Raw genomic sequence first — 23,637 nt, 5'->3', positions numbered from 1 at the left:
ATCTTCAGGGTGTAACACAAGACAGTAAATGGTAGCAAGGCGAGCAGTAATTGGTAAACCCACTTTGAGATAGGTGACTAAAAAATTATGAGATGCAGTACCTTTATCATTTTGAAGGAAACAATTTATGGTGCAGTATTTATAGTTTTCACTTTGAGGCTGTAGATAAAAGAACTATGGAATTTTAGAATAATATGTACTACTGAGACATAGGACTAATGTAATACAAGGAGGGAATTGTTCTCAATATTTTTACGAATGAAAGTGATGGAAGTTCCTTAAGTCAAGTTTTTGTGTAAGTTAACATTTAGGTTCAGGCCTGAGTAAGGATTATGGAAAGATAATAGTTACATATTCTAATAAAATCATACAGGTATATGGAAAGGTTATAATTAAGTACAGTATTCTAATAAAATTGTACAGGTATATTTTTCTGGTTTGGTTATATTTAAGTGTAGTACATAATTGTATGAGGGACATATCACTTTGCAGGTCTGACTAATTAATAGTTAACGAAGAGTAAAATTTTAGATTAATATAATTTTTATTTTTAAGTTCAGTTTTGCTGTAATGTCTTCATATGAGATGAGAAATAGTCAGTGGTGAATGGATTTGTTGGATTTATTGTGTATTTGTTAGAAAGGTAAGCATGAATTATTACTCTAAAAATCAGTTCTAATCATATGTTTTTTAGTCTTTAATTGTATACTGCCTAAACTTAAAAGAAGGTACTCTTATCAAGTGTTTTTTGTGTATATGTTTGAGGGAGAGTGCTGTTGACTTTTTTGTATGTTGCCAGGAGAAATCCAGTGGAGAAGATTTACGACTAATGCAGGTAATATTTTAGCTGTAGGTTTTTTCTTAGGCTAGTCCTTCTACTTACAGCTCCCACTACAGCTGTATTAATATTTGGATTTGGGCCATATTCTGAAGCCTTCATGAGTAGATTTTTGTATTATGCAGTATTTTAGAATGCATCCCTTATCACTTTTTGTTATTATTTAATTGTTCTTTTTTCTTGATTGAAGGTTTTTGACAATAGTTTCATGTAATTATATTAATGAGGGTCTTGGAAGTTGGCCTTTAGACAAGCTACAGTTTTTATTGATATTGTATTGATATAGGCATAGCTGTGTTTGCTTCACATCTTTATTGGCCCAAAGAATGCACCATTTATGTGTGCTTTCATTGCACATTATCCTCTAATCTAAATAGAATGAAATGAGAAATTAGGAAAAAATCTGTAGAATTAGAGTAGGTTTATATCTACAGCCATTTTTTCTTATATAAGGGTTTATATTGTGTAGATATGTCCTAGGAGTATTGGGATTTTTTGAAGTGCAGGCCGTGGTTTTGGATGTTATGTCTAGGCTTTGTTTTATGCAAGGCTGAAAGCACAAGTGGTGTAGTTTGAGGTTTCATTGTGGAGTAAGAAATGGAATTATTTTATGTATCCTCACTCTTTCTACCTTGTGGTGAATTTGTGTGGGAAAGTTGATTGTTGTATGAGTCGGTCTGATGACAAGGTCACGGGGCTGATATTACAGGGCGGCACCAAGGGTACTGCAGCCTGGTCCGAAACCCCCAAGCAGAGCAACATGCTAGGCGGCAACCTCACCCCTGCAGACCGCCACGGCTCCGTCCAGGTAATCTTGCTTATGGCGACGGGCCTGCTGACTTCATCCCCTTCTGCTGCCTATTGCCATAAGATCAGATATTTGTTCTTATAATTTTCTCTCTCTCTCTCTCTCTCTCTCTCTCTCTCTCTCTCTCTCTCTCTCTCTCTCTCTCTCTCCTACAGATAAGTGAGCACACTATGTCTCCTCGGATGGACTAACAAGTCTTTGAGACATCCTAATCCTTGTAACTCTCTCTCTCTCTCTCTCTCTCTCTCTCTCTCTCTCTCTCTCTCTCTCTCTCTCTCTCTCTCTCTCTCTCTCTCTCTCTCTCTCAAAAATTATTGAGATCTAAATAGCTGATCGCTAGGCATAATACCTACTCCTGTCCAATAAAATCTTTAAGTAGCTTTTTAGAGCATGAAAAAAAGTTCCTACCCCTTTTCCCTGTCAAAGTACCTACAGGATTTCCTTCAAGTAAGTTTTCTACAACATTATACTGGGCAGCCTGAAACCCTTTGGTAGTCCTAATTGCAATGTGTTTTGGGTGATCTTTTTAAATATCTAATGGTGGAATTGAGTCATGCCCAAAAACTACTCTTGACAGTGCTTACCTAATACATAATGGACTCTCCACTTCTTTTGAGTAGTAGTTCCTCTCTTGGTACTCATATCCATCTGCTAACAATCCTTAAATTTTTCCCCTCTAATTTTGCTTATACCTTAACCAGTCTCACAGCAGCCGATGAATGCTGCTCAGGAATCCTATCCATTTCTTGTAAATCCGAAGTAAAGTGTGTCTGTGCTTGAAAATGAAGTTAAAGTTTGAATGTCAGTCAGCTTTTTTCCTTCGAAACTGGTGGAGGTTTAAAGTATGCTTGGTATTTAGTGACAAATTTCCAAGTTTCTACATTGGTAGTGTAAGTGATTAGTTATGGTTGAGGTATGGTTTTAGGATATGAAGTGGAAGACTTAATAGTATTTTGTCATTTCACTGTGGTTGTTAAAAGTGAAGTTTCTGTGGTAAATATTTCTAATCTTTCCCCTTACACATGGTAAATAATAATTGATCATATCAACATTTTTTAACATAAAATTCATTTATTTCAATTTTTTTTTATCAGAACAGGCTTGAGTAAAAATTTTTATTTGTTGTGAGCACACTGTACCAATTAGAGGCAATATGAAGTTTTAGTACTGCACAGTACATGTATTTGCTTTTTCATATACTAAATGCACAATCACTTTGAGATAATTTAAGATTTACACATACAAACACTCGCAAGTAATAATTGTGTTTAGTTGTGCCAACGTATCAGGAATTGTTCAGTCTTTTCTGGGACTAATGAATTTACATATGTAATATTTTTAATTTATCAGGATTTAGGGAAGACTACTCTGCACTTTCTTTATGCTGTATGTTTTGTTAGACCAAGGAGAGTGATAGCTAGTTTGCCCTCTGGGATTTTTCATTGCATTTGTACCTCCTGAAGTTATATTTGTGGGTTTTGGGCAGTCTCAGCCATCTGTATCTGCTGAATATTTTCAAAACTCCATGGGCATTTCTGAACTCTTTAACTGGATTGCAGAGGCATATGTTGCCCTCTGTCATTTTGGTTAGTCTCTCTCTCTCTCTCTCTCTCTCTCTCTCTCTCTCTCTCTCTCTCTCTCTCTCTCTGCAGCTTGGCAGTTTTTTCTCTCTCTGCACCACAGCCATGCATGGATAACATGAGCCACTGTTCATATATTTGCACCGCCAGCACCTTTGGAAAGTAAATTAGTAAAGTGGATGCTTTGTGTGTTCAAGTGCAATGGGACAGTCATGGTATTAGTATGGAACTGTATTAATATGGAATTAGACTGTTTTATGAATGTTGCTTTAACACGATTACATACCATTTTTGCCATTAGATTAGAATGCATATGTTAAGGTCTAAAAAAACACCTATGAAGTAGACCTTGTATATGTTGTAGATCTCATTTAACTTGTAAATTTTGTGTAAATATGCCATGTTAGAAAATAGAAATATGTATGTATTACTAATGGTGCTAATGTATTTAGGATTGAAGGCTAGTGGAGTACTGATTTTTAACCAGTTTAAAGCTTTTAAGTACCTCACTGTTACATCTGAAATATATATTAGATGTAGTGTAATTTGATCTTGCAGAGAAGGTGAGTATTAATTTTATGATTTATGCATTTTCAGGTTATTTTTAGCACATGAAAAATGCAATATTTATACAGAAAAGTTTTTATACAAACCCCCTTCTTTGTAAATAGCCTTTATTCTTTGTGGAATATGACCAGGTGCATCAAGTTTAAAAGGAGGAAAGATCTCTTCAGTTCATTTGCTTGTCAACTTCTTTAGGTCATGAGGGTACATAATGTCTCATTCTTATCTGCTTATCAGAAAGGGGTAGGTAGGAGGGTAGCTGAAGTTATGGTAAATAGTTTTGAGGAAAAGTGTCTCTATATAAAGACATTTTCTATTGAGTATGAATAGCCTAATTCAGAATTTAGGAGGGAGGACAAAGTAAATGATCTATTGTAGAAAAAGGATGTAGGTTCAGTAAGTCGAGTCGCAGAATATACGCAGGTAACATAGTTGGCAATAATTTTGTAGATAAAGGGTCCTCTAATGATTTGCAGTGGGAAAAACCTAAATAATACACTCACCAAGCATAGGAGGCATAATGGCTCCATTTTGCCATGTGAATATGTGATAAATCATGAGGATGAATGATTGGATCCATTCTGACAGAAAGTATAAGGGCCATAATGGCTCCATTTTGCCATGTGAATATGTGATAAATCATGAGGATGAATGATTGGATCCATTCTGACAGAAAGTATAAGGGCCACCTTGATGATAGGCCTTACGAATACATTAAGAGTTTTTATGGGTGATATCATTAGGGTAAAATTTTGCAAAAGTACTAAGGCAAAGCCTGCTCTAAAAATGGAAGAAAGCCCCAAATAATACCTGAATGCTAGGGAGAAGGAAAAATCATCTTGTGCCTTGACCTTCAATGAAGGAAGGTCCTTTTAAGATATATCAATGGAAACTTGTGAAATTATTTTTTGTTGTCAATAAGAATTAGAATTCTTAGTCTGGTCAACTTAGAAGACTTGTATATTGAAGGAAGCTTGAAGCAGAAGGAAGAAAGGTTTTTGTTTGTTAAGATAGGTTTCCAGAGTTCTCACAAAAGACAGAAGACCATCCTCGTGATCAGAAGAGGTCAAGCAGGTAAGGCAAAGTTATCTTAGAAGAGGATCAGAAGGCTTCAAGATGTGTCATGGCTACAAACTTGGGGGCCACATTGGATATTACCTAAGAACAGTTGCTCAAATGTGGCATTTCACAAGAAGAGCATGAAGCTCACTGACATGCTTAGAGGCAAAGGAATCTGATAAACAGTCATGTAAATGTTCAGTCTAGTGCAGAGGCTCTTAAACGGGCATGATAAAGCTGTTCATTGCTAATGTCAAATCTCAATATGGAGGATTGACAAAAGGAGACAAAATGCCAGATGTTTTCATTTTATTTAAGCTTAAGCCACACTAGGAGGAAGACTAGATCCAAGGAAGAGCAGTAATAAGGGGGGAGGGGGTTGATTCTGCTACCCAGTCTGCTAGTATGGCTTCAGAGAGTCAGAGAACAGTATAGTGGGAATCTAGCATTACCTGTTATGGCAACTAGATCTAACCAGAAAGGGGGTTCCTCACTCACCTGTCACAGAGCCTTGTAGACAACCATGGGAAGAGACCACTTCAACAGGAGAATCTGTTGAACCCTACTCAGAGTATTCACCGTGACATTACAAACTGGAACCAAGTTAGGCTTGATAGAGAAGATAGATAGAGTTTCTACCATCTCTCCTTGCTTCCTTGAGCTAAGCATAGTGGTGGTATAGTTGGCTCTTACTCTAGGTGCAGCAAGCAACCTAGCAAGTTGCTGAGTGGTTTTTAAGTATGTATTGCCTAAATTGTAGGGCATACTGATTACAGCTATTTCCCATGGACCAAATCCCATGTACTCAAAGACTCTTAGCAGAGTTTCTCACTCCACGGTCAAGGCATTTGAAAATGTTAAGAGGTTGGGATCTGGAGCCTCTAGAAAAACTCCTATAAACTTTTCTGGTGGTCACATCACCAACAAAGGTCACAGTTGTTGGAGGCATCAGAATGGCTTTCCAATAGGAGGCTAGCTGAAGCTGAAGGGAATGGATGGAAAGGCAATTTGATGGGATCAGCTTCTTTAGAAAATCAGGTGGCTGATTAACACCAGCCAAAACTTGGCTGTTGGGAGGATGAAGGATCTCATTGATGGTTTCCAGATGAGATAACCTGTCCTATGACAGAAGGACCAACTTTGTAACAGTGTCCACATTTGTGCCCTGGTAAATTTACCTGCATAATCAGGCAGATCTGATATCTCCAAGTTAATTTGCAGACCCAAGGATTGGTACAATTTTAAAGTTGAAGAAAATTCTTCAGCTTATCCAAGGAAGCCAGAACCAACCAGTTGTCCAGTAACTATCTCAATTGTCTGGTAAAAGTAGAGGCAGTCCCCGGTTATTGGAGATCCGGTTTTGTCAGGCTTGTCTAGTGCCATAAAATCGGCAATTTATGGCGCCATAACAGGGCGAGTTCCAGTTATTGTTGCCATAAGGTACCTCATGGCGCCGATAACCAGTTATAAGGGCCATTATGGCGCCATAAATCCCTGATTTTTTGTTAATAGCGGTTTTCGCTTATCTGCACACCCCTGGGAACGGAACCCCAGCTGATAACCAGGTACTGCCTGTATTTGTAAAAGGAATTTATATAAAAAATGTTTGGTAATGGCTAAGATACAGTCCCAGGCCATGCATCCATTTGACACCTGGTTGAAGATCCTGGTGAAAACCTGAGGGGTAACACAAACCTAAGCAAATGGCCAGGCATTGAAATATGCAAATACATCATAAAGATATTTCCTGCGAGTGGGAATGTTGAAGTATGTACACATCTGTTAAGGCTATAGATAAAAGGAATTTCCCTCTGTTGCCAGATCTTACAGGCTCTAGTCTCCATATGGAAGGGAGTCAAACAAAAAAGCTTGAGCTAGCTAAGGGTGATACTCAGTTTCCATCCTCCTGACAACTCAACATAAAGAGGAGCTGACTGTAAAACCTAAGTGACTGTGGGAGATTCTCTTAGGTGGCACTTGCTGCTGTAAAGTCCATATTGTCATTGAGGATCTGACTTTCCCAGGTTAGGAGAGAGAAAAGTTGTAGGTGATCATCTGAAATGTAGAACCACTAGCACCCAAATCTACATTGATAAACTTCAGGTTTTCCAGCTATGTTGAAGGCAACTCCCCAGCTTGGAGAGGGGAGTGTTTAAGGATTGACGGTGCTCCACATATGGGATCCCCAGCCATTGTACTTGAAGGCAGACTTCACAGTTTCGATGACAAAAGGGATACCTGGAGTTATAAGTTTGGTAAGCAGGGCTATATCAGTGAGGAGAGTATGGATATGGCCTCTTGAGAGATGTCTGAGCTGAGGCTTGTTAATTGTGGAGAGCTGACTAGTTGTGCTGAAAAAAAAAAATTATTTATGACAATACAGGGATGTAGGTTGTTAGTTGAAAAAAGGTTGAAGCTGTGGTATACTCAGGTTGATTATTGTTGCCTTGGTAGCAATATTAGTCAGCTAGATCCTAATTAATGGGTCATTGCCTTTGGAGTTAAAGATCAGGACACATGGGACCCCAAGATTGCAAGAACAAAGGTCAACAGCTAACAGCCACCCTGAAACCTCTTTTGAAGCTGTGACCCTCTTATTCATTGTATTCATGAACATGCAGTGCATGTAGTGAACATTCATGTAAGCTTGAAATTGGATTAGATGGCTAGCCTGCTGTTCTTGATAGTTGGGAACTCAGAGAGAGCACAAAACTGGTTGGGCCGAGTACCCACTCCTACCAATTCACAAGTGCAAGGCTCTCTACAAGAGTTCTTACAGGTTTCAGTGGTGGTCTAGCAATAGTCTCCATGGGTAGTGTCATAACTTTGATAAGTTATAATGTATTTTTCATATTTTCCTCACTTGCATAAGTGGAAATGTTTATTGTATGAACGGAGGATACTGTGTTTTGTTGTATTTGTATTTAGTATTTAGTGAAAAGCATTGTGTTTGGTTGTTTCGTGTGTTTAATTTTAAATATACGTGTAATAATGCTTAAGTAGCGGTTGTCAGATGTTTGTTGATTCGATAGTTGGTCAAATTTTTGTTGTTGTTTAGTTGCGACCATAAAGTCAGTGCTGTTGCAGTTCCCGTACAGTGCAGTTGTACTAGAAATGACTCTTGTAAACGGTCATAGTTGAGATTCCATCCAGACGAGACATTTTCCTTTGATCACCAAAAATGATTGGGATCTCCGAGCCTAAACTGCTTAAGAAGAACACCGAAAATCAGTGGGCTCTTGGAGCCTAAACCGCTCAAGTATTCCTATCTTAAAAGTTCATTTGGGTAAGTTCCTTTAGAAGAAATGCATATCTAATAATGGGGAGAAATTTTCTTGCTGTTTTCTTTGGATGAGGTTTGCGAAGTGGGGATTGTGTTGCCAGTTTTACTGAATTCAGGCTAGGAGTATGAGTGTCATTCATAAGAATAGTAAGTTAATATCATTTATAAAGTCATTATTGTACACAATGCAGTGTAATGTCTTAAATGTTATTCAGAATGAGTGAAGTAACCTGGGTGTATTAGTATAGAACGTAGGCTACGATTAGGTTATTATGTTTCATTTCACCTTTGGCTATACAATCCCTAGTAACTGAAATGCTCTACTTATTTCGAAGTGATTCAGAATACGTAGTGAGCAGTCTTGGATGTGGTTGATCTGCCTGAAATGCTGGTCAGGAAGTACAGCCGTCAGCCATACCCATCATGATGATCTGGATGGAATTGAGTCTTAGAGCTGGAAGTCTCACCATCCTTGTGAAGGGCAGCAATAAAAGTTTCATGAAGAGGCTTAAGGCTGCATTTTTAAACTACCACCTTCCCTGTTCAATGAAGAGCCTGCTCGTGAAATCCCTTCATGGAGCGGTGTTATAGAAACATAAGGGAAGGGCTCTCATGAAGAGGAACTGTATGGTAGTAAAACAAACTTTTCATTCGGTTTAGAAGAAGGCTGTTCTACTTCTATACCACTTTATGCCTTTTTATATATAAACTTTATCACTTACCCAATTGTTTTGTGTATTGATACAATTACTACAGCAGAGTCCAGCTGCCTTTACAGCTAAGCCCACTTATTGATTATGTCACGACCATTCTTTGAAGCTGATTGGTTGGAAATAGTTTTGAATACTTCGTTAATCTGTGGTTCTTTTCATCTTCATGTTTTGCCGAACTAAAATACATTGGATTATAATATAATCTCTTTTCATCTTCATTCATTTATTTTGTATGGCTGTTTTGCCTAACTAAAATAAGTTGGATTATAATATAATCCAAGAGGAGGTGAAAGACGATTCTGTTACTGCTGTGAAGTTCATAAACACCTGACAGCCAGTAACTTGGGAACAGGAGGTCTTTTAAGTACAAAGACATTCTTTTACAAAAATGCAAATAAGACCATTTGCATTGAAGTACTGATAAAAATAGACTAGTACTAAAATATTCGGCATGTTGTATGTTCCAGTACACTTACATTACTTATGCAGTTCTCTTTTACTTTTACAAGAAATATATGAAGAGGTTAGCAAAGAGGTGGTCAAGACTTCCTTTTCGTTTCCAATAATTTTCACCCTCCAATCACCTTCATCTTTGCCATGAAGACTTGCTTCACAGCACAATAATACCATTTTAGTCACGAAGAGTTTCTTCGTCGAAGATGTCAGTTTAGAAATACGGCCCTTAGTTGGATGATTGGTGCTCATTATCAAAGACCCAGTTGAAGACTTCCACAAAAGAAGTCAAGTGGGAGTACAGGCAGTCCCCGGTTATTGGTGATCTGTTTTTATGGCCCTTTTTTAGTGCCGAAATGTGCCGATATCTGGATTTCGCCACAGATATAGAGTATTAGCACCGATACATAGGTATTAGAGCCATCATTAACCAGTTATTGGTGCCAAAATGTGGTTATCAGCAGTTTTTGCTTATCAAGTCATCAGAACGGAACCCCTACCAATAACCACGGACTGCCTGTACGTGGAGGTTATTTTGTAAGTTTCTCTGATTCATTAACCATCAAAATAGCTGTGGCTATAGTTAAATATGTCCTCTTTGGAGTTGCATTTCCAAAGGTGCCAGTAATAAGCAAATGATTCAAAACCGTAGTGAAAGCAGTAGATATGGAGTGAGAGGGAGATGAATTGCTTGAGGATACAACCACTGAGAAGATAGGGCCCATGCATAATTTGCAGTTGTGGGCAGCAAGCAGGAAACTGATGGAGGGAGAAGACCTTGAAGGACAACCTCTGAGACATAGGACAAGAGTCCCTGACTGTTGAGAAGATGAGTAGAACTTCTTGAGATACTGATGAAGTTTAACCGCAATGATCAAAGGTGCTGAGTTCAGTTCTCTTGTTATGGTCTGAGAATACTCTTCAGCAGGGTATCCTATTAGTTCTTGGGAACAGAATCCCAAGTAGGGTGGACTTGTGCTCATGAACCTGTAGAACTGCAGCTCAAAGAGACTGGATAGTTTGGAAGGCTTAGGAGAAGTACCTGAAGGTGGGAACACCAACAGCAAGGCAGGAACAGAGGCAATCTGTGCAATTGTTGCATACATAGTTCAGTTCAAGGTCATTTTTTACACCTTGAGGTGCCTGAAGCTCTTGAGATATAGACAAAAGAATAGGATAAGTACATTTGTGTTAGATACAGAGGAAATACATTAAGCACAGATGTAAGGGGAAGAGCTGAGGTTGATAGCACTGTAGCAGTTGTGAGTAAAAGGCAGACATAGCTGAAAACACAAGGGCAGTTGGAACGCCTTTAGTATCCACTTACATGGAAGCTATGGAGTAAATGGGAACACTAGAATAAATGGGAGTGCATAGAGCAGAAATGAAGGTTGGGTGCCCAGGATCAAGCAGTCATCCAGGCTAAGAGGTTTTATAAAAAAAGCTCCGTTTACAAGGAAGGCAAGGGACAAGGAATGACAGCCTGAAAGAGTGGCTTAGTGACGAGATTGAATTTGTGAGCAACTCCTGCATTGGGGAATAACTAATGTGAGAAACTATCACTGCAGTACATACAGAACTTTTGCCCTAAGCTTGGCCAAGAAGTTATCATCAGTAGAGGAAAGGAAGGATATGGTGGATGGCCCTGCTTAATCAGGAAGCATGGGTAGGCAGTTGAATCAATGTTTTGAAAAGAGAAACTGCAGTTGCAACAGATGATGAGATGGGCAGCTCTCTATCAGGTGTAACCAGGGGTGTTGCAGATCCTTCATGGTGTCAAAAGGAGGCATGGATGAGTGGAAGCTGTGTCTGAAGAAACACATGACTTTGACAGTCAGTTGTTGAGTGACAAGATGAATCTGATGACTTTAGCAATTGAAGCAAAATACATCACTTGTAGGCATGCACCCATACCATTGACTAAGTGATCAGCTCTTTGACATGCAGGTTAGTTCAGAACTTCAGGATCACACACTTGGACAAACAGCAGCTAACCCATATAGTAAAAGGAACACAGAAGATTGAAGATTGATGTTGCTTTTTGACATGTTGGAAGTGTCGTACAAGTATATGCAAAGGGAATCTTTCTTTTACTTTTTTGTTGTGTGCGCCTTGTTACAATTGGCACAGAATAAAGGCTATTTATGATTAATGGATTTGTAATAATAAACATTTTAAGCTTTTTATGTATATTTTATTTCAGGTGTTGTGCCATTATGTATTAGTATGCATTAGCTTTGCTTCAGATCAGTACAAGTAGTGTGTGGATTAAGCAAAAGCATCAAGGTTTAGTTTTTACCTGAAGGATAGTTATTGCCAGAGTTCAGTACTTGAAATAACTCTTTTGTGTTCATTAGCAGTCCTGATATAATTGAAATTATTCACTGTCAGAAAACATTGTTATAATCATTCCAAAGTATGGTATATTATTAAATTTTAAAGTGGAGGTACTTTGAGAATGGTAGAAAGTTAAGCTCATTTGTACTTTCCAGGTACTTTTATTTTCTTATGTAGTATGCTTAATAGATAACTTGTTTCTCATATATATAGGAGTAGCAAAGTCAAACCAAAATGTAGAAAAAATGGTGGAATTATTATAAAATCTGCTATGTTACCACCATATTCATATGAGGTCTGCATGATAATGAATTAAGTAAGATTTCATAGTTATATCCAAAAGAAGTGTTTAAAATGGATTGAAAAAGTGAAGGCAATACAGAATTTAAGAAGCAGACTGCTGTATATAAAGAGACCAAAGGGATGATTAAAAGTTGAATGGCAGTAGTACCAGTGGGTTTAAGAAGCAGAATGTGGAAAAAATAATTTTATATTGCTCATAGTGTGATGTAGAACTCACTGTTGGAAATAATCTACTTTTGGAGATATGAAAAGGAAGTGGTATTGGTCCCTTCAGAAGCAGTATCTCATTACACCCCCAGATAAATTATGGGAAAGGTTATAATCACAGTGCTTATTGGTATGCTTAATTTATAAGAGTGAATGATGGAGACCTCTTGATATTAAACAAATAAATAAATGAATGATAAAGTAAGATTATGTAAATCTGCTTTTTGCCAGACAAATGGGGTATAGTCCAATAACCCCAAAAAATATTAATATCAGAAGTTGGAATTCCATGTAAGTTGGAATACCATGTATGCTGATGTATGTCAACCAGTACAATTCTGAGGTGTTACGGAGGTCAAGTCCTATGTTTTCCAGTATGATGACTATTGCCCAAGTGTTATTACTCAAAAACTAGTTTTTCATATCTCTGAGATCACTTGTAGGTGGATAATGTGAGAAATTAGAACATGCTGATTTATATAAGAAAATAACATGTATGAATGTTTCACGCTACAAACATTTCAACTAAAAGAGCCCCTCTGTCACATACACTGATGGGTTCAAATCTTCCTGAAGTATGGGACTTGTTGCAACATCTCGTTATAGGAAAAGCAGAATTGTATACAATCCTTTCTGCTGTTAATTATTTGGGATTACCAGCAAATGACACAAGGAATCAGTGCTGAGTCCATTGTTTTTCAGTATTATGCTGGGTGTAATGACCAATTTAAGGGAGGAGGTTTCCTGGGTGTATGTTCTATGCTGTTTTGAAGATAGTAACTTGAAAGGAGCTAGAGAGAAACATACTTAGGTGGAGAGTTCATTATTTTTATTATTCAGAAGTTGAATCCTACTCATACGGAACAAGCTGATGTGATGAAACTCAAGGTTCCAAAGAATATGGTGTTCATTTTGAAAGAAGTACTAACAGAAAGTAAAAGGAAATACAGAAAGAAGAGATTAGTCATTAGAAAAAACAATTTATTGAATAGATGAAAATGTAAGTAAATTAAAATACAAGGAGAATAGTTTTAGGGTAGTCAAGCATTGTATCTTGGCAATCGCACGACATTCTCAGGGAGACTGAATGTTCCACAGTCCAACGTGTCAGGAATAAAGGGCCTGGAGCTAACAAGCTGGACAGTGACGCATACTAACTGCATATTGTTGCTGCTGTTCAGCAACTCTTGATGCTCTTGGCAGGAAAAGATGATCAGGAATAAATTGTGAGTGTGAAAGATCATTGTTGAAATAGAGCTACTGAAAAATATATAAACAAGACCATCCATGGATGGTCCAGGTCCTAACTGCAAATGTTTAGGAAACAGGAATCTTCCATTGTTAGCCACTGCATCTAAAAGAGATGAATCCCTGGCAGAAGCAGACATCCACACAGGAGAACAGTATTATAGTAAAGTAGGACAAATGACTTGAAACAGATTGCATCGATTTTATTACTCTTACAAATATATGAGACCTTAAGTACAATACGTAATTTTTGCACAGCATTTGCTGACACTCTTGAGTTGATGTATCTCGAAGGTAAGGTGCTAGGTAAGATCAGTTTTATACCCCACTGACTGCACCATTCACTAATCCACTCCATGTCACAAATGAGACTAAGAGCAGCTTCATTTTTTAAAAGTGGAGTCTTGACTACACCCACAAGTTATGAGAATGTTAGGGATGAAGATAAGTCTAATAGGGACTGATTATATAACAAATGGGATGGATAATGACCAGCTAGCCTTGAATTAAACTTGTAGATTGAACAACAGAGTATCCAAAGTTCAATAGTAGATGGAGAGGGTGATAAAGATAAAGGGATTAACTGTCAAATTTAAGCTGGATGGATTAATTAAAATTTTCTTTATTAAAATCTGCTAGAGGAGGATCACCTATGACAAATATTGTACTTAAAATCTTATGAAAAGTGGGCGCTATTGTGTAGTTGCCATTCTCTTGTTATTACATATGAAGTGAGCACATAAATTATGTACAATCATCTAAAAAGGCCATTAACTTGCTTGGGAAACTTCAGACAAATAGTGTCTTTAAAGAGTAAATATAGAACAGTATGCCTATAAAATCAATAGTACTTACCTATACGTACTGAAGAAATAGCTGAGAAAATTCAAAGTCAAGGCAAAGGTGCATATCACGCATATCACTTTGAAGTACTAAAATGAGTACTAATACAGTACTGTATATCCCCTTGAACTTTGACCAACTTTTTTACTTCAGACCTACAGAATAAACAGTGGTAACAGAGATCTTTTTTGAAAAATGAATTTTTGACAGGTGACTGGGCAATTTTGTTGGAAGGTAAAGATCTAGGAGGCTCTAGACATTCAGAAAAGTGAAGAGTATTCCAGCACTGATTAAACAGAATAACTGAAGCAAGCAGAACTCTGTATTGGAAGAAGCCTTACAAACTGTACCCCATTTCCTAGCAACATTGTTTTTAATTAATGTGTAAAAAAAAAAAAACTGGAACAGGAGATCATAAGATTTCAGTAAATTGCCAAGGCATTGTATTCTTTGTTTCAATTTTGCCCATCATGGAGTCATGTTGTAGGAGCACAGCGTGAATTAGCAAATCAGCAATCGCAGAGTAGCTGGGAGCTATTTTTACTTTTCATTAACAAATATGAAAGCCAAGATTGGCATCCTCATTTCATTGCAACATCTACCTTTCAAGGCAAGCAGTGGTGTCAAGGATAAAAACATCCAAGATTCTAGAATACTAACATGTGGAACACCCTCAGAAGTTTTTCCACATCAAGTAAATTTGGTAGATTGCTTGATTATAACAACTGAATTTTTAAGAAGTTCCCCAAGTAAGATGTCTTGTTCTAGATTCTCATTCTTACTTTTGAGCTGAAGCAAGCAATAGTATGGCTTGTATCTGTATAACTTGTAGTTTTCTGATAGTTTTCTCTAGATTTAAGCATGTTAGTAAACCTCATGGAATTTGATAATTTTGGATTCCAGAAGATGGAGTAGTAGTGATGGAAGAATTTTTCAGGAGCATTTAAGGCACTGTTTACAGGTCCAGTCCAAGTACATTGGAAGTGCTGAATGGCTGAAAGTGCCCAAGAATTTGATTTTGAAGCCTGAATTTCATAAAACAAACTAAATTATACGGTTACTTGTGATAATTTCATATGATAGGATAGTAATAGACCCTTAATGTTAGTGTTGCTCATGTTGTATTTTCACTGTAAATGATATCCAGCCTCATAAAATGAGAGATATAACAGGATTTTGCTCTTCGCAACATTCACCTTGTTTATGCACTTTGGTGCTTGGTTGAACAAGTTTTGCAGTTAATTTCTTTGCAATATTAATCCAATTTCATTTTAAAAGAAGAAAAGAAGAAGTTTAAAATCCATTTTCATTTTAAAGAGAAAAAATTATGACAGATTAACAATGTTTTTAGAACAATGAAATTTAAGCTTCCATGAGAAGGGCTAATACATTTATATCTCATTAATACAGTCCATTTCTTTACTTTGAAGGTCCATTATTCTCCACTTCAATAGGGGTAACTATTCTCACGCAATATAACTGGAAGTTGGTGGATAAACAAAGTGGATCGTATTACCCCAAACTTTTGCTGTTCTTTTCTTTATTTTATGTGAATGATCTTCGTTACAATTGTTATTGTCACTTCATTTATTCTTTCAAAGACTAGAATACATGTTAAAGTAAAAGCATTGGATTTTATATAAAAGAAAAAAAGTAGTGTTGACTTTCAGCTAGTTAGTGTTAAGGTTTTGTTTTTTCAAGGGTTTTGTATTTAAGAAAAATTATAGTACATATCATTTACGATACTACATTATGGATGGTAATATATTTTGGTTTCTAGGAATACTATACAGGTATGTAAATAACATGTCATGTAGGATAAAAGATACTACTTTTGAGAAATGTTTTTACCAAATAACAATTGCAATTGATGCTTAGATAATAATTTTGGAGATACTGATGCGATTGTTTTATTTTAAAAACTGGAATGGCTAGAGAATAACAATGTTATCATGACAATTTTTTCCGTTAAAAGATACTGGAAGATTCCATGGCAGTGTAGTTTGATGCTTATATTATTAGTAAGCTCTTCATAGATTGTAGTATATTATAATATTATAAGGGGTAATACTCACTGACAAGGTGAAGATATCAGTTATTACTCTTAGTAAGTGCTTCCATTTTGTTACTTTAGGTTGTGAGTTCGACCAATGGGGAGCTAGGGCCAGATGACCCGCTGGCTGGCCACTCCAACACCCCAATCACTGTCCACCAAGAAGGAGATACATCAGATGAAACAAAGTAAGTTGTATTTAAATAAAGATTTTTTCTCTGCCTTGCAAAAGCTGGGTGCATATGTTTATGTACTTGATAGTAGATATGCTAAGCTTTATATACTGTTTTAAGATTTCAGTTGTCACTGCTGTTTGATGAGCATGATGCACTACTATAAAAAAAACTTTATCAATTTGTTGGTGCATTGCATGTAAAAGGGGAGTGTAAAGTGAAAAACAAACTGTAGTGTGTGTATATATGTATATATATATATATATATATATATATATATATATATTATCTATATATATATATATATATATATATATATACATATATATATTATATTATATACACACACACATATGTACATTAGTATATATGTACATTAGTATATATCATTTAGACAGAAATTTTGTCATATTCATGTATGTTTACTGTGTATAATTTTCACCATTGCAGCATGTCTTCAGTGGTGGTAACTTTTGAGTAAGTCATTGTTATGATTAATCTCTTAATGGTGAATCCCAGGTGTAGAAAGTTTCCACTTAAGCCATTTCAAATAGTGCATTTAGAGAAGTTTCATGAACTGCAACATCCAGTAATAAAAAAAATAAGAACAAATAAACCTACTGTTGGAGCATTGTGTTCTTCATTGCAAGAAGAATGGCACCTTGAATTTAATAATAATAATATTAATAATGATATAGCAGAATTCAATGAATTTTATATATCATTGTTATTTTTATTGCTCGTTTCTCTGTCTCAGCGATACTTCTTAATAATTGGCCAGTGTTCATGTTGGGATAAATCTAAATAGTAATGTTGAATGTGTTTTATATAAAACAGGATTTTGCTTGTCAGTACTGGCAGTCCCTGGTTATCAGTTGGGGTTCCATTCCCGGGGTTGCCGATAAGCAAAAACTGTCATTAACTGAAACTCAGCGATTTATGGCGCCAATAACCGTTTATCAATGCCATAAGCACCCTTATGTCATGCCATAAGCACACTTATGGCACACCGTAAGAATCCTTATGGTGGCGACAACCAGAACTCTGCTTATTATGGCGCCATAAATCACTTGTTTTTATGGCACTAGCTGATAACTGGGGACTGCCTGTATTATTAGTATATTGGTATCCTGTATGCCAATATACTGTTAATACCAGTATTGACAAGCAAAATCCTCTTTTAAATAAAACATCACATTCAGCATTATTTAAATTTATCCCAATATGAATATTGGTCAATCATTAAGAAGTATCGCTGGGCCAGAGAACCGAGCAATAAGGAAAATAGAAAAGATAAATAGAATAAATTCATTGAATTCTGTCATTTTATTCAACAGAATTTGTTTACAAGGTCTTTTTCCAAAATAATAATAACACTTTATAAAAGTAATGGCTACTTCAGCAGCGTTACGGTTGTATAGATTCCTCTCTATTTTGTGAGTAGTGGCTTTTTCCATACTACTTCAACAGGGTCAAGATCGGTGTACAGTTGAACCTCTTAAAACCGGATTCTATGGTCCGGGAGCTCTTGTGGTTCGGCTTGATTTTAAATCAGCCACCATTAGTTCATTGCGCCGCCATCAGGGTAGTGCCACATATTGTTTACAACTTAAAGACTGCAAAAATTATACCATATCTCCTTTGTTTTTATTAAAATAGTTGTTAATAATGAAAATATGTTTTGTATATTAACCTTAAAGGAATAAATATATTTTTCAAAATATCCACTTAAAGGCTCTACCAAGTCAAAACTGTTAATCTAAACAATGAGATATGTGGCAGCTCTCTCTCTCTCTCTCTATCTCTCCTTTCTCTACTCTCCTCTCTCTCTCGTCTCTACTCTCTCTCTCTCTCTCTTCTCTCTCTCTCTCCTCTCTCTTTTTTCTTGTAGATAGCTTTTGTCTGGAGCTGCCAGACATCCTCAAGGCTGGGGAACTGAGGTTAGACTGCTTTTGGTATGGTGTCCGTCCTCCTTATATTTCGGGTCGTCAGCAGGGGGTCTGCCCCATGCCGATCTTCTATTGGTTGGCGGTAAGTCTGCTTTTTCATCGGTCACTTGAGCCAGGTCTCAAGCCACTTCGCCGTGTTGATGGTTGTGTAGCTGCAACCTCCTAGACCTCCTGAGCTATCTGGTGATGTTGCTGGGTGTTGCATTATGCTGCGAAATGTCACGGCTAATTTCATTTTCATTGGCTGCAGGAGTATCTCATTCGGAGGCATTATCTTCCGTTGAGTTGTTGTGGTCGGTTGTGATCGGTGGTGTCATACTTGTGGGGAGGAGAAATTCTTCCTGCGCTGTACAGGTAGGGTTCAAGTTGCGATGACAATATTTGGAAAATATTTTAAAATTCCACTCGCAACGTCAGCAGGCAGCAGCATACAATCGGGGAGCAAGAGAGACCTAATAGCCTAACTTTATCCCATCTACTTAAACAGTTCAAAAACAGCAAGAGAGAATGATGAAAGTACTGTTTTAATGTTATACATGTTGTGTACATATGTACAGCCATGAACATCCGAACTAGAAAAAATTTTTAAATACAACCAAACTGGATAACAACATCAATTTGGCTTTTATTTCAATCATCGTACAATTGTAAACAATTACTGTAGTTATGTTGTAAATGACGTTATGGAGAATTGGACTGATATGTTTTTATGTAATAATTTATTCGCTAAAGATCAAAGATCAGCAGAGAAATATACTGTTAAATTTAAACCAAGTAGTAGCTGAAGCTGAGAAAACTGTTCAAGCTGCTAATGACTATTATCGTGCATCAGCAACGAGGATAAAAATCCCACAAACTTAGGCAGTCAAATGCAACTGTAGATAAAATTGAAGAGAAAATAATTTTTATCAAAACTACTGACTGGGCTTAAAAGAACACATTTTACTGTTGTTTTCATACCGATAAAAGATAAATAACGTAAAGCTCATATTATGATGAAATCCGGAAAAAAGCGAACGGAATCACATAATTTTTTACACAATAAACATGCCTCCAGTGCAATCTGTTAATGAAAAAAAGTTTTGTTCACAATTAGACGTATTCAAGTCATATTTCGACTTAAAAACATATCATATAACGAATAATAACATTGGACATATTAGTAAAGAATCTAGATATTCTTTTATACTAACTAGAGGCAAGAAAATTCACTCAGAATTGAGTTAAATACGGCGAAATAAACTCTTATTCACCATCAGCTGATATCCAAAGCAAAGCATTGACCACTATGTTAGTATTTGATATAATACTACAATAATATGAGAATACATATGATATTATTGAATAGAGTGAAGTAATGTATAACTTTTTAAAAGATTCATGGAAAAGATGCATATTTGTTACGTTTGTATTTTATAATTATACATAGCCAACAGCAGCCTGACATCACTCAATTATGCCATTGTCGGGCAGAATCTAATTCTCATTTCGTGTGTGTTTTTAACATATCTTGGTCAGAATGCATTAAACCTCCAGAATTGGCTTATTTTGATAATTTCTAAATAGTGTATGTAGATTAGAATAATCTGTAGGCTAGGCTACTGTATTCGTATGCATACACTATATGATAGTATAAGCTAGGCCAGCTCAGGTTGATGTTATTAAATTTCTCTTTGTACTGAATTATCATAAGCCGATATGCATTGAACCTAGAGAATTAGCTGAAATTATGATGAACTGAAATATCATGAGCCAATATGCATTGAACCTAGAGAATTAGCTGAAGTCAATGATTACCAAGCCATATATGTATAAAGTATTCTGTGGAGTGTAGGCTAGGCTACCCTGTATGTAAAAATGGTACTGAGTACCCTGGTGTAGCCTAGGCTCTATTCAATATACGATTTTTCTAACTTTTGTATTTATATATATATATATATATATATATATATATATATATATATATATATATATCTCTATATATATATATATATATATATATATATATATAATATATATATATATAATATATAATAATATATAATCATAAGTAAGAGAATACCTGCATTTAGAGCTTGTTTTATTTGCTGGATGAGAAGCGCCTCCAGCAGGCATAACCAGCGGGCATCAGGAGCCTTCCTGATGATCTTTGTGTTCTGGATGATCACATCCCAGGAGATAGCCTCTTGGTGTTTGGTGCGGGCATGGCTCTTGATAGCCCCCTCTTGGGCATGACAGGAGAGTCTCTGACAGGCGCATGCTGGTCATACCTACGTAGGCGCCGCTGCAACCGCGGACTGGGCATGTGTACTGGTATGCCACATACGTCTGCTTCTAGGGGTCTCGTACCTGTGGGGAGGGGTTATTTGTCATTATTAGGTCGCTCGTCCTACGATTCATGTAATATATGATTAAGTCAAATTTCTTGGTGTCGTCGATCAGGGTTACATTTTCAGAAATAATCTTCTTAATGGAGTCCTCCTCTTCACGGTAATGGGAAATCATGAAGGCTTTATAATACAGCTTGATATTATCCTTCCGCCGGAACTGCGGGCCCTCACCGCCATACCATTTCTCCAGGGGTGTGTGGACTTCTCTACTGATTAATTTACTTGAATACCTGTTATTCTCAAGTACTTGGGAGGTGTGGTTGAGTTGCTGATGAGTGCCCTGCCGTGTTGAGCAGTGGGAGAGGGCTCTCCTGTCAAAGGCCCTGATGGTCGGGCTTTTGAATCTGTCAGGCCACTCGCTGTCACTGTTGAAGCAAAGTCCAAGATTAGTCTTCTTTGTGTAATCAGAAGTTCGGAGGCCGTCTTCCGTCTTATTCATGGATGTTGAGGAAGAGGAGCCGATGGTCAGTGGTGTATTCAACAGTGTAATTCAGCACGCTGCACTGCTGAAATGCTGGACAGAGGGCTTCTACCTCATCCTTGGCATTGACTTGAACAAAGATATCATCAAATTAACAGCCATATCTGCAGGATTGCTGCATCATGGCGAAGATTTATTCCTCCGTGATACCCATGTAAAATTTAGCGAACAGGATCCCCAGTGGGGAGCCAATCACCATGCCATCCTTCTGGTGGAATATCTGGCCATGGTTGGTGGAGAAAGGGGCCTTCTTGGTGCAGATCTCCAGCAGCGTACGGAGTGAGGCTTCGGGTATGTTGAGGGGCGCTCTCGACTGTCTTTTGTAGACATGCTCAAGGGTGATATCAATGGTTTCATCGACAGGTACGTTTGTTAAAGGACTCCACGTCAAGTGAGGCGATAATCCCAGTGCCAGGGGTGCCCTTGATGGCTTCTAGGAATTCTACTGAAGACTGCAGGCTGTACTGACTGAGGCCGTAGGGGGGTCAAGATTTTATTATGGCGTTTAACCAACGCGTACTTATGGGTGGGCATCTGGCTGATGATCAGCCAGAGCAGGTTTCCTTGTTTGTGTGTTTTTATGTTGCCATATAAATAACCCAGCCTGTAGTCTCCTTGTATGGGTGGGAGGTGCACAGCGTTTGTTGCAGCGTTCACTGTGCTGATGATGCTGTTGGCCTCCCTTTTGATGTCATCTGTTGGGTTTCTTGTCAGGCACTCGAACTTCCTCTCATCAGACAAAATAGCATCCAGCTTCTTGTGATATTCAGCAGTATCAATCAAGAAGAAGGTTGCCGTCTTGTTTGCGTGTCGCCCTGATCTCTCTCTCTCTTCCAATTCCTTTGCTACTTTCTTCATCTTCATGTGGGTGGGTATGACCATCTTGACGTCTTGTCACACTCTCACTTCTCTCGTGTTGCTGGGAGAGGAAATAATAGATGCCACACTCAAAGGAATCTGGTGGCTTGCTGTATGATTGTCTACTGATTATTTGTTTTCAGCGTTAAAACTGTCGAGTGATTCTTGTAATCCTTTGATCATGTCCCAGATCTGTGAAAAACATTGACGTCTACTGGACTTCTGGGCTGAATAAAACCACAGGCTTAGGTTTAAAAAAAAAAAATCCCACTTTGGGGAGAGGTGAGCAAAGCAAAAGTCAACTCTCCAAGGCGGTTAAAGGAAGACTGGTGAGTCATGAGGTTCCAAGCCTGGTCGGTGACTAGCATCCACCTCATATATGCATGAGTTGCGATGCCACAGGTTCCTTGCTTTACAATCTTTTATTGTTTGTAACTGGTTTCCAGCTGGCGCTAGAAGATTATCCTATCCCATTGTTAAGACCAAAGGTTTGTTAGGTATGAAAAATACAAATTGATTAAAAATGTCATTTTATTTCCTTGAGTTTTTCTGATATTTTTCCAGTTTTTCCTGAGAGGGCTTTTACTATTTGGAAGGCATTTTCTGCCATATGTTGCACTGCAGGTTGGCCTAGATCAGCAGGCCCCTTATGAGGCAGATTGGAAGGGTCATCTGCATAGATTTTTACCAAGTAGGTCCTTAGCCATTTAATAATATATATTTTATTTGATGGGTCCTCTACATAGATTTCCACCAAGCAGGTTCTTAGCCACTTAATAATATATGATATTTTCTTTTGAGCAGACAAGTTTTTTGTAGAACGTTCCTGGAGAATGTTACCTGGCATAAAGTCTTTGCGTTTTGTATGTGCACAATTAATTTCCTAATCGGAGAAGGCTGTACTTACAGATTGAATAGGAGACTCAACGATAGAACAGTTCAGTTGGTACAGTATAAAAAAGACAATTGTTTGCGAGTACGAAACTTGTGTGGGCCACAGGTATTGGTAGGTTCCAGGGTCACTTGCGCAACATATGTGTGGTAAAGGGAGGGCCAAGTATTTAACATATACACAGCACTCTTTTTCCCTCTTCCCAGGACCAATAGGCCTCTAGGGACTGATTAGAGCAGAATGTAGATTAATATATGTAATTACACATACTATTCAGCTTACACACTGGGTATTATGTAGAAACACTATTAACACATTGCCTTCTATAAGAGGTATAATCACCAAGGGCAAAAAACCCTTCTTTTATTGGTAAACTCAAGAGAGACCTCCAACACATCCACCCCACGCTGACAACAATCTTTATCCCTTGTGGGCCAATTATGTGGCCTTGCAAATACTTCGGCATTGCAGACCCAAAAAGACAAATAATATTAAGTCACCCTAAGAAAAGTTACAATTTCCAACAAGCAAGTAGCCAATGTTCTGTTCATGATAATACCCCCTCCTGCTCAGGGAGCCAATCTGACCAGACAGTAGCATGTCTC

At 37.4% G+C, this 23,637-nt stretch overlaps 1 protein-coding gene across 9 annotated transcripts in view; it reads left to right on the top strand.

The window, feature by feature from the left end:
* LOC135227021 (casein kinase I-like) overlaps positions 1-23,637 on the top strand; it is a 239,736-nt gene that overhangs the window by 207,483 nt on the left and 8,616 nt on the right. For 3 of the 9 annotated variants that reach the window (XM_064266789.1, XM_064266788.1, XM_064266791.1), the window contains 3 exons: positions 800-835; positions 1,548-1,646; positions 16,371-16,477. In XM_064266789.1, coding sequence (XP_064122859.1) covers positions 800-835; positions 1,548-1,646; positions 16,371-16,477 — 242 coding nt within the window. The remainder of the gene's footprint in view (positions 1-799; positions 836-1,547; positions 1,647-16,370; positions 16,478-23,637) is intronic. The other 6 variants (XM_064266792.1, XM_064266796.1, XM_064266790.1 and 3 more) reach the window with 3 other exon arrangements.

The sequence above is a fragment of the Macrobrachium nipponense genome, chromosome 15, assembly GCF_015104395.2.
Source record: "Macrobrachium nipponense isolate FS-2020 chromosome 15, ASM1510439v2, whole genome shotgun sequence".
In the NCBI taxonomy this organism is placed as follows: Eukaryota; Metazoa; Arthropoda; class Malacostraca; order Decapoda; family Palaemonidae; genus Macrobrachium; species Macrobrachium nipponense.
Note: the sequence above shows the minus strand (reverse complement) of the source record. Positions and strands in the feature narration are given on the sequence as shown.